Source organism: Prinia subflava, chromosome 2 (genome assembly GCF_021018805.1).
Source record: "Prinia subflava isolate CZ2003 ecotype Zambia chromosome 2, Cam_Psub_1.2, whole genome shotgun sequence".
NCBI classification, from domain to species: domain Eukaryota; kingdom Metazoa; phylum Chordata; class Aves; order Passeriformes; family Cisticolidae; genus Prinia; species Prinia subflava.
The window spans coordinates 6,270,217-6,287,064 of NC_086248.1; the positions used below are offsets into that span (position 1 = coordinate 6,270,217).

At 40.7% G+C, this 16,848-nt stretch overlaps 1 protein-coding gene across 2 annotated transcripts in view; it reads right to left on the bottom strand.

Moving 5' to 3' along the window:
• PTCHD4 (patched domain containing 4) overlaps nt 1-16,848 on the bottom strand; it is an 81,411-nt gene that overhangs the window by 40,236 nt on the left and 24,327 nt on the right. For both annotated transcript variants that reach the window (XM_063391818.1, XM_063391817.1), the window contains exon 2: nt 15,804-16,284. In XM_063391818.1, the coding sequence (XP_063247888.1) occupies nt 15,804-16,284 (481 nt within the window). The remainder of the gene's footprint in view (nt 1-15,803; nt 16,285-16,848) is intronic.

A 16,848-nucleotide genomic window follows, 5' to 3' on the forward strand; every position in this document is an offset into this window, starting at 1 on the left:
TTTTTAACACAAAAAATACAGATACATTTTAATCAAGTATTTTAAAGTCTCTTGTACAAGGAGCTCTTCTATTTAATGATGCTCCCATTTCTCTGCTTTTACCAGGACCAAACTAGCAAGTCGTTCCTGACACAGACATCCTGGGGCTCTTCAGAGCTCAGTCCAGCTAACGGAGCACCTTTCTGTAGGCACTCGTTTACCTGTGACCAGATGAGATGGGGGTCTGTGAGACAGGTAAAACCTACCAGCTGACTTTGCCTGAAGGAGCAGGAACAGACCCCACTTGGGCAATCAGGAACACAACTACTGCAGCCCATGGCAGGTTTTTACCCCTCAAGACCCAAAAATTAAAGTGCAGGCTCATTTTGCCAACTAGATCATCTGAAAAGCAATGAGGAAACTTCAAAAGATGTAGGAAATGGAGTCAGGATGTTGAGAGCCAAGTACCTTCTAGCCAGTCAGGTCCTTTAGTGCTCCTCACAATGGTCCTACTCACACAAAAGTGAGTTTTTCCAGATCCTGGAAACTGGTGTGGGCAGACACCACAAACCAGCCCCTGGGTGAGCAAGCAGCACATATCCCAGGATAGCTGGGATGGGGCTGGAAGCAAATTCCCCTTCCAGCTTTACTGACTGCTAGGATCCTCTGCTGCTCCACTCAGATAAGCTGAGGCCTTAGTTGTCACTTGGAAGATTATTGTGTTTGACTATTAAAAGAACAGTGTTAGCAAACAGGAAGAGGCAACAAGGAGACTGTGGATTATGGTTTGACAATGTCACCTCGTGTGGGGATTACCGGTGCAGGCAGCAGCATCTGGCACAGAGGGATTTACAAGGATGCTGCCTGTAAGAAGAAGTGGGGAAACACTGTGATCCTGAATTCCTTAGGAACCAAAGGAGAGATTTGTAGAGTAGTTTGAGGAGACTCATGGTCACATGCCATACATTTGATGCAAATAGGAATTAAATGCTGTAACTGGAAAAAGAGAAACAATAAAGACCAGTTTCATTCTGAAGAGCCAAGGGCATATAAGGTTGTGGGAAGAAAGGATAAAGGCAGAATATTTAAACTACATTGACCAGGGGAAGCCTGGAGTACAGAAGGCAAAAACAAAGTGTGAAAAAAAAAGGTATGACTAGAGGAATCTGTGGAAGGAGGAAAATAATGTGACCATATCTCTAGGAGGTGATCAGCAACAAGTAAAATTGCCATAACAGGGATAAAAAGTAAAAAAAGCAATATAACTGTTTTATTTTTATTTCCCCTTAAAACTACTCCCTGCTGCTAGTAGTTCTAAAGATAGACTGCCCTAAGAAGCAGTTTCTGATTTCCAGAAAGTACTAGGTTCCCAAATGGTTTGGATATTGACTTAATCTGTTATACTGTAAATCCAGTACCTAGCATTGATCTGAGGAATGCAAGCTACCAAAACAAAGCCATATAAAGGGAGAGCTGTGATGAGACAAAACTTTCAGCAGCCTATTCCTGCCCTGTGTTAGAATCTGAGTCTCTGTATATGGGCTCTAATCTGTTGTGAAATCCAGGTTGTGATGATCATAAAACCAGCGTGTTAAGAAGCAAATGCTACAATTATGATGAAGAAGAGTTTGAATTTGAACTCTTACTGAGACTTATTCCTTCACTGTGTTTCATAAATCCCAAACACTGAGCTTTCTCATGTACTATACCAGTGTGAAGGGAATGTTGTGACCAGCTTCACTGAATCCCTGCCAGTTTGACATAAAGACATAAAAAGGATGTCAAAGAACTGAAGATGTGAAGAACTAATCCTGCTGCTGACCCTAAGAGCTAGAGTGCAGCAATTACTAACCACAAAAAACAGCTTTAATGTCCAGGAAAAAGCAAATATCAGTATTACAGAGCAATACCATTTCAAGGTACCAGTTAAGGAAAGTAGCTGAAATTAATCTCTGTGTTGAGAGGCAACACATGGTTTATTAGACACATGAGCATTCACCAGTTCTCTGTTGGGTCAGCCACAAGGTTCGAACACTGGAAGGGTTTATGGAGGAGCAAAGTTTTTAAGACCAAGGTGTAGCAGGAAGTGATATGAAAACAGAAACCAATAGAAGAGATGCAGTATGCCTTCATTAGAGAAAATCTTTGATGCAACCTCTCATGGAGTCCTGCTGTTGTGTAAGTTCAGGCAAAATGTGATCAAAAGCCAGTGAGCCATACGAAAAATAACAGCTTTCCAGTATTTTCTGCACATGTTGAATTCATATGAGCAAAAACCATGAAGGCATGGAAGAGTTTGTTTTGTAAGTCACAGCTGCTCTGAAGAGCCTAGAAGCTAGACATATTTGAGAGCAAATGAAGCAAACATCAAAACACTTTTGTATATCACATGGTCCAATGACTTTGTGCCCTTACCAAAATTTTCTAAGAAGAAAGGTTTTGGAAGTTAATTTGGATTTTGGTTGTAATGTGACAGTCTTAATACCATTAAACAGCAGACTGTTTTTTATTATCAGTCTTGCAAAATAATGGATATGCAACAGAGATATGAGCATAAGATTATTCTGAAAGAATATTTGTAGGAGTCTGGTAAGTGAAGACAATTATCCAAAGTTCCCTAAAGGCAGGCATAATATGGAAATAGTGTGATAAAGCTGAGAAGCTGAAAATTCATGTTGAGCATAAGCAAATCTGATTTGTTACATAGACAGAAGACAAAATTTATGTTCTTCTGTAGCAGAAACTTCATGGGTTTTGAGACTAGGAAAAACTATTTCCATCATATGCCAAATCACTGCAACCGTTCTGCATCAAAATCACAGTTCTGGGGTCTAACTTGTAACTTATGAAATGAAGTCTTAGCCTTAATATTTTTAACCATAGGGTCCATCAAGCTCTGAAGATCTGGCCCAGGGATGAACTGCTTTCTGTGCAAAAGAATTGTTTCCTTATTCTCGTATCAAGTGGTTTTCCTGCAGATTCCAGACATGGAATGTTATGCCATCTCCAGATGCCCTGCACAGTTGTTGAGTGGACCTGAACACCCCGTTCCTCACAGTGGACTTCAGTTTTCCAGTCTGTTTGGAAATGTGCTCTAGGAATGGCTCAGCAGTGCCACAGAGATGCTGCATACATTACAGACATCTGCATTTTATGGGGCGAGTCCACCCAATGTGCCAACAAACACCTTCCTAAAGCCATTCTGCTAACTGCTGTCAACTTCCCGTTCTTTCCCTAGCAGACTTTTCCCATTTCTTCCTCCCATGCTAACAGCAGCAGCACACTGGGAATTCATATTCATTGCTTTATCTACTGTGATCTCATTGTTTTTTTGTTCTGGGGATGCAATTGCTCCTCTTGCAAATGTGAATACATTCTTTGTTTCTAGATGCATAATCCTGCATTTTTAACTGTGATGGAGCACGTGTTGACAAAATGAGCTGCTTAACGATGTGCTTGGGCGGCGTTTTCATTATTTTTTATCTGCCAAACCTTGCATTATCCAAGAAGTTTACTACTATTGATTTCTTTTTCATTCCAGAACATGGGGAAAGATGTTGAATACCATAGAAGAATTTTTTTCCCAGTTATTTATGTCTTTCCAGCAGGAAGAGTGTGCATTTACAATTTAATATTTCATTACTATATTTAATGTAAGCTACAATGATTTAATGTAGTAGAAATACGTGCATGTATCAAAATGTTGTGCAAGAGTGAATCAAATTGCCATTATTTAAATAAAGTATACCAGCATGGTTTCTTTTCTCCTGTAAGCATGGAGATTAATTTTTAAAAATCAGGTTTATCTAATAAGACATATTTTCCATAATATCATGCACATTTAAAAATCATTTTATGGTATAAAATGTACTGATTATTTTTGAGCTAGATGTTTGATTTACGATGTTAAAACATCTGTTGCCATCATATTTTACATTAAGTTTTTTGAAAATAAAGTTGCTGGAACTTTTGTCCTTAAATCTTTTATCTAACAAAATGTATTTCTTTCCTTTGCATTTACAGTTTAAAAAGTGTAAGTAACTACTGGATGTTTCCCTTTATTTATTTCCTTACACCCTGATTTTTTTTCTTGTCCTCTTTTCTCAGTTTCATTTTTTTCCCCCAGAGGAAAAGTAAAATGAAGTTTTAGATTGGAAAGCAGCTAATTTGAAAATTATGAAAACTAGAAAGTTAGCACTTTGTTTTCCTCAGGAAATAAAAGGCTTCTTACTTGTGAACTACTGACATAATTCTTGACCACTTCTTTTCAATGGAATTTGTGAGAAATAACTGTTTAATTTTGTTGGAACTTGGTGATATTTGAATCGAAGGCTTTAAGGTACTTGAATTAATTAATAGGGAATGGTGGAAAAAGCTCGTGGAAAAGCTGGAAGGCTCTTTTGAGGAGCACCTGAGGGCCGAGTGTTTTCCAGTATGAGCAGTGTACTCCATTTGCCTATTTTAGCTAATAGGGGTTTAGTTCACAGTTCTACACACTGTCGAGGGAAAGGGGAAAGAACCTGGTCTGCAGGTTAAAATCTGACTCTATTTTTCAAAAATCTCCATGATGCTTTCACTTTTCCTTACTCACATCAGGTAAAACCATCCCCTCTGGGAATTAAAAACCTTGTAATGTGCTCCAGGAAAAGACACTGAAAGTGATATTTGTGTCACTGATTGAAGAAATTAAAAGTATGTTTGTCTTTTCAAATAAACTTTGAATGAAGTCCATGGAGAGTTTCTCAATAGCTAAAATATAAGATTTCCTGAGGAATGTGTTATTTGGTGTGCATTTGGCAATACAGTGGCAGGCCCTAGGGAAGTGGAATGCAAATGTGACAGGGTCAGGTAAAGGAGGTCACAAAATGCAAGAAAAAGTCTCCCAGAGCACTGACAATGTTCTAGAAATTTAAGAGCTGACAAGTGTCTTTTTCAGCATGTGAACAAAAATCCCAAGTGGTTATCAATTTCATTGCTATAAACTGAACCACATATACAGTTTTTTACTTAAAAATAAATAAATAAATAAATAAATTGACATTTTTGACTTGTTTTGCCCAGTTTATGCATTTGGTCTTGTTTGTCCGTCCTTGACCACCAATTACTTTTAACACCTCCTGACCAATTTTAAATCATCATAAATTTCAACACTTTTTTTTTTATAGTCTATAAAGGGATTCTATTACTTTCCCTTCAGGGAAAGAATCAGTATATTAGAGGTCAAAATCCACGTAAGAGAGATCTTTTGAAACTTGCTTCATTAACTACGTTGTCTGACTCCAAATAACCTAAGAAAGTGTTAGAACATCTCCATCTATGATTAGTAAAGTCTTCTCTGCTTCAATATCCTACCAAGGTTATTCATTTAAAAGGCTAACTGCACGATAAAGTTCTTACTGTTTCTCAGCTCTGATGGAAGAGGCATTGAAAGTTCACATAAAGGAATACAAAAGGCACTGAACTGCTCAGAGAGGGACTTTGACAAGGGCATGCAGTGACAGGACAAGGGGGAATGGCTTTAAACTGAAAGAGAGTGGGCTTAGATTAAATGATAGAAAGAAATTCTTCTCTCTGAGGGTGGTAATGCCCTGGCTGGCACAGGTTGCCCAGAGAGGCTGTGGATGCCCCACCTCTGCAAGTGCTAAGGCTGGGTTGGACAGGGCTTGAAGCAGCCTGGTCTAGTGAAAGACGTCCCTGGCCATGGCAGAGGAATTTGAACTGGGTAATGCTTAAGGTTCGTTCCAATCCAAACCATTCTGTGATTCTATGATTCTACTTTTACAGTAGAAGACGAAGTGAGCCCAGCAGTTCCCACTCCAAAAAACGGTGTTTTGCAGTTGACTGGGAGAGCGATGGGAGGGATATTTGCACTGGTGGGCTGCTTTCCAAAATAGTCAGTTTTTGTACAGCTCCAACATGGCACTTTCTGATAATGCTTTCAAGAGAGCAGCCAGCATCTCTCCTTTGAAGCCTATTCTTTCAGCTGCTCCTGTAAGAAGATCGTGCTTTAGATGGGTTTGGGTTTTGCTCTTTGCACAGTTTCCTTTTCCAGTGATATCTACCCTAAGCCACAAACAGGCTTTTTGTTCCCAAGTCTGCCAGTCTAGTTTTAGAAGGTTTAAATTGCATTAGCAGGGAGATTTGTGTTAAACAGTTTCCAGTTTTGGTAGAAGGACAGAAGGTTTCACTGCTTTGCACTCAGTATGCAGAGCACTTCCCCACCTTCAGCTTCTTGCAACTCTATGTCTTCCCTGCAGGATAATAATTTCTCAAGAGTAACAGCAAAAATATCAGCTAGAAACTCAAAGAAATACAACATTTTTCACTCTCTATGGCATGACCAGGTGCACTAATCTGCCATTAGGTTCCTCTTTATAAAACAATGCAACTGCTCCCTCTAGTAGGTTGTACCTGCAGTTTTGAGTTTCTGCAAAGTTTGCAAAATGCTATAGTACTGAATGGTTTCATGGCAATGTTAGCACAATAATTTTGTTTAAAAGCAGGATATCAACAGCAATGGAGTTTCTAACCAGGAAAAGCTGTGGTATTTAACATTTCCAGGGCAAATTTGCATTTGAATATAGATTGGGATATGTGGGTAGGGCAGGTCTACGTCATATCAGGCTGTAAAGGAATGCTTTTCCACCTTGTGGACTTTAGGAATATAGAGTATGAGCAAAAAATTTCCTAGTGCTTAATTGCCAGGGATGATTGCAGGAAAATGGAAGGACAACATGCCAAGGCACAGCTACGTGTTCTCAGGGAACTCAGAATGATTTTAGAGACTGCTGAGCCACGTAATGTGGCCATTGCATTCACCAGTAAAGTTCAGCCATTAAAGTTAAAAACCAGCATCTGCTTCCCAGAGCAGCACCTGCACAGTGCTTGGAGCCAGGCAGTGCTCACCAGCACTGCATCTGACCTGCACAGCAGGGGGAATTGGAGGAAGAGACAAATGCAATTATCCTCACTGAAAACCAGCCAAGACAGTGAGGACAGTGTGCTCACTCTTGCAGAAGACTAAAGGGCATTTTTAGTGATCCACAGCTGCAAAGGCCTGATGTTTTCACCCCGTTCAGCCCTGTGCCTGCATCTTCAGCTGCTGCAGCTCTCCCTGCCACTTTGGCCATCCAAAATAGCATCTCCTTCCTCATCTCACCATCAGACAAGTGTGGATGAAACATGACCTGTTTGTACACATCCAGCAGGACTAACACATGGGAAGTCAGCTGTCACACCTGGAAATACCTGTCCCTGAAGGCCAGGAACACAGGCACATGAAGGTGGCCTGAATAACATGGGCTGCTGCTGTGATTTCTTGCTGCTCATGGAGCAGTGAGCCCTGAGCCAGAGTGAGTCCTGCATGCTGGATGTGACTGCAGGCAGTTATCCCACCAGAGAGGAGAAGTCACTTCAGGGGAAGGAAATGGAGTGAAAAAGGACCAGGAATGGAAAGATGAAACTGAATTATTAAAATCTCAACTAGCTGCACAAAGGACATATAAATGGTACAATACTGAGTAAAGTCTTTTTTAGTTCGTTTTGTATTTGCAATAGACTCCTTAAGTCTTGATTCTATGCAAAGTTTTTAACATTGCAGATGAATATAGCAGATAAATATTGATTTAGAACATTTGGCAAATGGTCTATTGAGTTCTGTATCCTTTTTCAAACTCTTCAGGGGAAAATTATCAGACTAAAAGTAGGAAGCTATGGGAAAATTTCTTCCCAAGTGAAATTTCTTTGTACCAATTTTTGAACCAGGTTTTTAGCATGGTCATTAATTTTTATGCTTCTTCCTTATGGTTATGGTTTAGTGTTGCAATATTATTCAAAATAATGAAGCTGTTTTAGCTAGCTATATAAAAATCCAGACTTCATCATGCTGAATTTTGAGTCACAACCATATCTCACAACAGTGAATTCCAGGGATGATTTGCACACAAAATGTATTTCAGGGGAAAAACAAATACATTTGCTGGCTTTAGTTTTTTGTCCAAAACCCAGAGGCACAATTTTGGATTTCCCTGCAGAGGATCACAGTATCTAAGGCATGCAGACAGCCTGTTTGATGGAGCATAGAACATTTACTCTCTGCTTCCTTGAGTAACAGAGCCCACCTTTCCTTCCCAGCTGAAAAGAAACAGCAGGGCAAGGCTGAATATTTCCACAACACACCAAAGAACACAGAACACATCCTCAGCCTACCCCACATCTGCTCTTTCCTGCAGATCCACCGTGCTCCTGCAGAGACCAGAAGTCACCATCAATCTTCCTCTGTGTATAGAGCTCACAGGAAAGTGTGAACTAATAGTAAAATATCTGTAAGAAAAATATCTGGCAGGAAATTATATTCAAACTGAAATAAGTACAGTCCTACATATAAAATATCATAAAAATATTTGCATATACATAGGTACTGTGAAAAATTACACTCCTCAGTTGAGCCAGACAGACCCTGGAGTTTATAGGTGTAAATTGCAGTGGAAATGTTAGTAAATACCTGTGTAAATGTATGGCTTTTTAAGCCCTGGAATAAGCTGTCGAGGCAGGTTGTGGAATTGCTATTGGTCCTATTTGAGGCTGGATTTGTCAGTGCCCTATTAAGGCTGATATTCATGAAGCTAAATAATTTTTGCCATGAGGCAGCTCCTTTCCAGCCCAAATTAGCCAAAGGTAAATGTGATGTGCATCAACACATACTAAGCACAAGAAATGAAACTCCTGCTTTAATGAGATCAACACATAGAAAAGGTGCATCCCATAAAGAACCTTAAATAACCCAGTGTCAGGAATGAGCATTGCCATGAAAAGGTAGAAAAATGAAAGCAAGAGGTGTTCAGACAAATGTGTGAAGCATCTGAAGAGCAAATATGCTTTTCTATCAGGACTGAATTGGTGTATTGATTGAGAAGTAATCACACATCTGAAGTGCAAAAGCAAATCATCCTTTTCAGCCTTTGAATTTGTAGCTTAAATCACAGTCTCTTCTCTTATCAGTTCACTTTTTCCAAAGGATTTTAGAAATGCTTGCAGCAAATTAGAAGCAGTTCAATGACAGCTACCAGCCAGTTAGCTGCAGGTGGAGAGGCGAGGAAGATGTTTTAATAATACTAACAGCAGTTACAGACAACACTATTTAGAGACTTCTCCTGGGACAAATGGGTTAATTGAGTTCCAACTAGAGACAGAAGGAGCTAAACTTTACCTGCCTTTTCTCAAACAAGAAACACAGAGAATGTATTTTATATTTGCCCTGTCATTACAGATCTGGCAGTGATGGTTTGTGCTTGGGCAGTGATCCACGGGTGGATGCTTCCACCTGTGCTGAGCCTCAGAGCCACAGACCTGCAGCCCTGCAGCCCTGCAGCCCCACCATCCCTGGAGGATGACATTTGGGTTGATAAGAGACCTTCTGAAGAGTCTCTACAAGAAAAAATGGGCTAGAATTACATCTCTAAGGAATTCAAGGCAGTGTGTGCATATCTGCTGTATATGCATCCATGCGTCTATGTCTTAGAACTTACGTACATAAAAATCACAGAATCACAGAATCACAGAGCCAATTAGGTTGGAAAAGACCTCTGAGATTGCTGAGTCCAGCCTGTGACTCAACACCACCATGTTGAGTAGACCTGAATGCCTCATACAGTCATTCCTGAAACGCCTCCAGGATGGTGACTCTACCATCTCCTTGTGCAGCCTGTTCCCATGTTTAATCACCCTTTCTGTGAAGAAATTCTTCCTCGTGTCCAAACCAAATGTCCAACCTAAGTGAGATCAACATGCAGAAAAAGTGCATTCAATAAAGAACCTTAAATAGCTCGGTCTAGGAATGAGCCTATTTTACCACCCAAACCCCAAAAATCCTCAGGTGTTGCAGTCGAACAAGTCACCCTTTTTCAGGGATGGATAAAACCTTCCAGAGATTAACACAGCTCATCACAAACATCTACAAGCAATTCTTCCAAATAGCTGTGGATTTTCCTGTTTCTCTCTACTGCCTACAAAGGAAATTGAGATCCTGTCACTCAGTTAAGAGGGGAACATTTGGGACACCTGGATTGGGTGCTACAAACCCTGCTGCTGGGGCTGAGGCTGGCTGGGCTGCCTCGTGCATCCCTTTCTGCTGGGTGTGAGAAGGGCCAAAGGACTTGCTCAGAGATAACCTCCCCTCAGCTGTGTTTGGGGAGAGGACAGTCCCAGTCCAGCTGCCTTTCTCTAACCATCACCACCTCAGGACATGTTCGCAGGACCACGCTACATGGTGCAAGTGCAGCAGATTGTCCCAGAAAGGCTTTAGTCTTCTATTCAAATTCTAGGAAGATTGGGTGAGAATTCTTTCCTATAGAAATTAAAAAATCCCACCTACTGCAACAGGAAATAGATGTGTCAGGAAATACACCATGTTATGGCAAAATCAACTTTACAAAAGTACAAATATGGTGAATTTCTAAACTCATTCATTTGAATTATTTAATTATTTCTGTTAGCTGCCCATCCACACAAGTAATCTTAAACATTTTTAAATATTCCAGTTTCTTTCCATGTTGACTTTTTTGTTGTTGTTTGGTTCGTTTTTTTGGTGATTTTCTTTTTTTTTGTATTCCAATTTTTCTCTATAAAAGTCAATTATAGAAATTTTACAATTAAGGTCAAGGTACTTCCAAGGCCTTAAAGATCTGCAGAATGAGTGGAGACTTGAACTGCTGTTACATCTAAACAACACATTCACTACATTTCTAAGGCATGGAGGGGTGCAGATTTATGTTAGGAGGTCTCTTTTCTCTAAAGGTTTGTTCTCTTGCTCCTCATCCAGATAAGAGGTGATGGTGTAACATGAAAGTCATATAGGGTTTGCTTTACTGCTGCATCAAGAGGAAAAACCCAAAGTCTGAGTCACTCCTGAAATGTTTCTGTCACATTTGTAATCAGAAAGTCCATTGCTGGAAGCAAAGATTAGAATACTGTGATACTTCATGTTCAGGTAAACTGGTGACAGCCTGTACTTTGGCTCTCACATTTGTCTTCTGAGGTTTGAAAAAAAATAATTTCTCTTCTGAACTAGGACTTTTTTTCTGCAATTTTCCATGACTCTGTTACTAATATAATACTGTGACATCTCAAATTTACTGAAAGGTGATTACCAGTCATTATTTCAACAACCGCCATCTAAAAGAGGTTAGATGGCCTCTATCTGAAATGCTAATAACTGCCTGGAGTCTTGTCTGATTTTGCCTTGGCTCCTCCTCCCATTTGAACAACTCCGGGTAATGAATAATGGGAAATTTTAACAGAAGAGTCTGCACTGAAAGTACAATTTCTGCATCTTGGGCTCTTACATCAGCCATGGGGCTACTGCTGAATATAGGCAGCCTACTGGCTCTTAAAGGTTTTGTATCTCTGTACTACATCTCTCCTAGCAGTGTGGCTGCTGGCAGGAGTTGCAGAAATCCTGCAATGTGTGGTAGGGCTCAGTGAGATCAATGTTCTCTAAAGAGTCAGTTACAAACAGCTGTTCCCACAAATATCTTATGGACTTCATGGTCTGGCCTTACAAATGACAGGAAATATTTCTCACATCCACTGTGAATCCAGCCTTCTAAGAAACAAGTACCTTTTATAGTACAAAGATAATAATTACGCTATAATTATATTGTAGGTGGTTTTTTATCATAAGATTTCCACTAATCTATATAATGAAGTACTTCATGGACTGGCCAAAAATAATTGCAATGTAAAATGATGTAATTGGTACACCTGCATTTAAAAATACACAGTCAGGACCTCAGCTGAGTTAAATCATTATCTCCCTGATGATATCAGTCTGGTTCCTGTGCATTAAAAAGCAGATCATGGGAGCAATAATATCTCAATTATGTAGTTAACCTTCTGGTTATATTAATTAGTGATGATTAGGCATGGGAAACCATAATTATGTCACGTACATAACACCCCTTTGAAATTGCATATGAATCTAAACACAAAAGACAGATGTGAACATCTAACCAGGGCTAGAACAAATCTGAAACTTAATTATATGACCCTCTATCCTCTGTCTGAAACACAGCCAGTTGTGACAGCTCTACTGATGTAAAATTTGTAGAAGAAACTGCAAATTTTATTTGTCCCAGAAGAGAAATGCAAGGTAGAGCAGTCTTATATTCTAATTTCACACACAGTCTAATAAAGTCTGACTAAAAAATAAACAAATAAAACATTTAGGCCGAATTCAGTTAATAAACAAGGAAGCTCTGAAACTAAAGAAGCACCTTTGTGTTAACTCACAACATTTATCCATTTGTCTGGGGTATGAACAGCTAAAAATCAGCCTCCATTGCTCCTGTTTGCAGAAGATCCTGGCAGCCAGAGAATTATTTGCAGGGGACTTTCCTGAAGAGTTTCTCCTGAATGGCTGCAAAAAGTGAGGTGGTAACACTGGACTAAGAAAACTCTTTCCAAGGCAGTTGTCTGAGGAAACTGCAGTTGGGAAGAGGAGGTCAGAGCAAGCAAGATTTTCCACCACTCTCTTCATGCTTAACTTGAGACTGAAATTTTTCACCTTGAAGGATAAAGAAAAGCCAGTCTGAGTTAACACTCTTCCCCCAGTACAGCAGAGATATGCTTTATCCCAGCAGACCATTCCCTCACAGCAGGACTAGAGTAAATAATTATGGTGGAGGTCACTCAGTCTAAATTTAGAAAAATATTAAACATTTCACTTTCCTATAGGCTTCTGTCACCTACTGAAACATACTGAAGTTCTGTACTTCAAGAGGAGCTGTGGATCTAAACAGCCAGGGTTATTCAGATGGCAGCATCCTACCACCCTTGCAGGGAAAAGGACAAGCCCAGAATATCACAAAATTTCCATTAAAATTAAACCTTTGAAAAGTGACTGCTAGAAGAAACTGCATATTTTTGACCAAACAAATGTACTTTAAATGGATGATTTGAAAATGTCAGGTTGAAGTGTTCCAAAGTTGGGAGCTGCCAGAATTAATGCTGCCTGTGTACTCTGCACTGTACTTGCAGGGTTTTCGTCACCCTTATTGCCTGGTTTCATTTTTTTTTTAATCTAAATAACTTGACTTTGAAAGTTTGACTTGCAAATCTGGCATTTGCAGTTCAGGGAAACCCCACTTTACACACTTTTTCTTCTATATTCACTCAATTATTATTTGATGTGCTGTTTGCTTTCTGCTGTACCAGCAGCAAGGGACAATGATACAACGTGGTCAGGGTTATTTATTCACCCACAGAATTAAGAGTCTTGGGGTCTTCACTGTTTCTGCTTCTTGGTTCAGTCCATGACAGCCAGGTGCAGCAGAAAACCCTGCCCAGTAAGGGCCCAGCTGAGTGAGGCCCTGGGTGTATTCTGGGCAGAGCAAGGTCTCATTAGGTGGCAGTGTCCCTTCAGGGACTAAAGGCACATGGTGCTTGGCAGAATGTAACCCAGTTAGACTTTGGTAAGACATTCTGCCTGTCTTTTCCTCCACTGTAAAAAAGTTGCCTAATATTTATAAGCAGCAGTTCCCAAGCATTGCAAGCTGCTCTCTAATGATATTTTCAGTTCAGTCTGAGACTCCTGAATAAAATTTCTGAAGAAGTTACAAAAATGCTTTCTTTTCCAACCTGAATTGCATTCAATATAATATTATAGAAACAATTCTTGCAAACATCTCACTTCAAGAGAGGTCGTTTTTTCCTTTCCTTTTGCTCTTGGCAGTGGCTGTGACAAGAATGACAGAGCAAAACACAACAGAAAGTTATAAATGTTACTTTCCCTAAGACAGCAAACAAAGTCATGGACTACCAAGGTGGGAAACTGAGGCACTCTGCTTTCAGAAGCTCTGACCTTTGTCTCACTCTGGGGCTGCAGAGAAGGTTTAAATTGAGGAGATCCTTGGGAGTGACAAATCTTGTCAAGAAAAGAGAATGTGCTACTCATCTCTCCAGCTATCTAAAAAGAGACACCAACAGAGGAATGCACAATTTAGGGAAGGTGCTTTTCATCACTTCAGGGTTTCTCCACCTTTACTTCAACTTGCTGCACAAGCAAGGCAGTGCCTTTTGGTTCCTCCTTTGATATTCACCTCCTGACAAACAAGGAAAAGGTTGCCAAAATCCGATAACAAGCATGACTCCCTTTTCACTTCTTCCCTTTCTCCATTCCTTGTTTCCTAAACCCACACTCCTCCCACAGGTCAGGAACCCTCTGAACCACAACCTGGCATGTTCTCCGCTGGCTTTCTTCCCTTCCCCCATCTCAGCACTTTCTTTCCATCAGCTCCTCTGACACCATAGAGCCATGCACAACATCTGAGGAGCTGGCACAAAGCAGTCCATGTCAGGGCCCATTGCCACAATTTTACAGTGCAAATGACTGAATCAGAGGCTTTGGCACAGCCCCGTTTGTCACTATTAATGAGGCTGAACCAAAGATGCAATTCCCTGGGGTCTTTTGCCTCACTCCTCTCTTTCACTTCTGTAATCTTGACCAATCCCTCCATTCCACTCCTCCCCACCTCAAGTAGCTGCTCCAGAGATTCTGAGAGAAGGACTGGTGAAGCTTCAGCTCAGCCCTTTTATTTAGTGACAGAGATGAATTATTAGGGGGTACATTAAATAGAATGCATACACCCACTGGAGTTTTCTTAGGGGAAGATAAGAAAATATGGTCTTTTGGGAGACTGAGGTTTTAAAGGAAGTATAAGACCCTTCTTCAAATCTTGACTCTGGCTTGTGACTTTGCATATTTAGTTGACTCTTACCATAACACAGCATTTGGTCTTGAGGACTAGGAGCATGAATGGCACTTGAGAAATTAGCAATAAAAATGCAGAGCTCTGGCCACAGGTAAGATTCCCTGCCATGAGGAATCAAGCATGAAAATGTTTAGTTCTGGGCTGCCACCACTGAGATTTTGCACAGAGTTATCACTGGGGTTCAGACCCATGGTATGGCAAAACTCAGACAAACTTGGGTGTGAGGGCACCAGACAATGCTGCCTCCATAACTGAGCTGGGCACCTTTCCCTCTGCCTTTCCAATGCAACTTACCAGAAAACTCATCAACCAAATGGATGCACTGGAAGTGCTTGGAACCAAATAGTAACAGAAGGATTGAAAGCAATTCTTCTGCCTAAAGAGCTGGGTTTTACATTTGTTCTTCTTCCGTATCTTCCCCTGTCTGGGTGCAATGCAAAGCAAATCTGTGCAGCTGATCTGGGATTTCACAAACCAAGGGATTATGTGCCACAGATCCTGACAGGCCCCCATGCTCACAGCCTGGCAAACACCACAACAGTAATCTCCTCTCTGAGATAAAGTCCATCAATCTTATTCTTACACCAAGCTGTCCCACTCTGCCCTTCAGGCAGAGCTCGAAGAAAAGCCCTTCTTGGGAAGGATGTTAAAATCTGCCCTTCCTTGGTACCCCCCCGTTTAACTGGTTCTTTTGGCTGGCCTCCCATCAAAGTTGGGTCAACACACATCCATTTTGTCTGCTGAGCTGACTAGTTTTCAATAACAAATTCTCCTTCATTCTGTAACAGAGATCAATAAAACTGCCCCTCTCTCATGTTGGCTGAGATTCCAGGAATGTCATTTGCTTTTTATTGTTGCTACTGCTTTGTTTTGTTTCCGTTTTTCTTTCTTTCCATTTTTTTTTTTTTTTTTTGGCAAGGCACAGATCAATTTAGAAAGATGAAAATGACTTAGACTTTCACTCAAAGTAAAATCTGCACTTTATAACCCAGGATGTAATTTACAATTCTGTCATTAAACTCTGTTAATCCTATTATTATGAAGATAAATAATTACCCATAGCGAAGAAAGGGATTCCCAACAGAGTAGAATTATATTTTCCATCAGTAATGAAAAATATCCCTGCCGCAGTGACACTGGAAATACAGATAGTGAGTACTCCCAGGAGTCCCAGGAAAGGCTTGCTACGCAGGCAGTCCTTCATGGAGCTCGAGAGGGTAGCAGTCAGGAGAATCAGCATCAGGCTCACCAAAATCTTGCCCCTGGCCAAGAGACTGGTCTGGTGGAAGTCCTTCCAGAGGCTAAAGGAGGCTAGTGAGTAGAGCTGCAGATCCTGGTGATCCAGCTGGATCTTGTGCATCAGTTTACAGAATTCGCTCTCCCACTTCTCCCCAATGAGGTCCTGGGTGACAGAGCCATACGTTTGGAGGTAGTAAGTGATTTGGATGGCTCTGGCTGATTTGACTCTCTGGTCCTTGCTGTTTGGCACTTCCATGACCCCTCCGAGCTGATGGCCAATGAAACTGCTCCTTCCATCCTGGGAGAGAAAGCAGAAAAGATGAGTGTGTGGTTATCGTGCTTATGACATGATAGATTCTGTCTCCTCTCACAGACATGCCAAGAGTTCTGCTCAGACATCACTGCACTCTCAACAGGAGCCTTGCCATTCACCTTGCTGGGCTTTGGGATCTGTCCCTGCTCCCTGCCACAACTCTCTTACTCAGAATAGGCTCATTTGAATTTCTGTGCTGCAGTTCAGGTACTGCTCAGATACTCATGCAGCCTTTGGGATTCCCAGATTTAGAAGCAAAATGTTGAGTGCAAGCTCCTAACCCTATGGGAGAGGATGGCCTTCCACATTTAACTGACAGACAACGACCAACCTCTGATTACTACAAAAAGTTTGAGATGAAGATTAATTTCTGGAATATTTGTGATTTCTTGATGCCTTGGAAAGGATTTTTAGAAGTTGGAAATGTATGGAAAATGAAGCCTGATTCCTCAGGATACAGGCAGATCCACAAAGTTTAATAGCTATTCTGTCTCCAAAAAGATATAATAAAAGTCAGACTTTTTGAATTGTTAATTTGAGATTTCATGG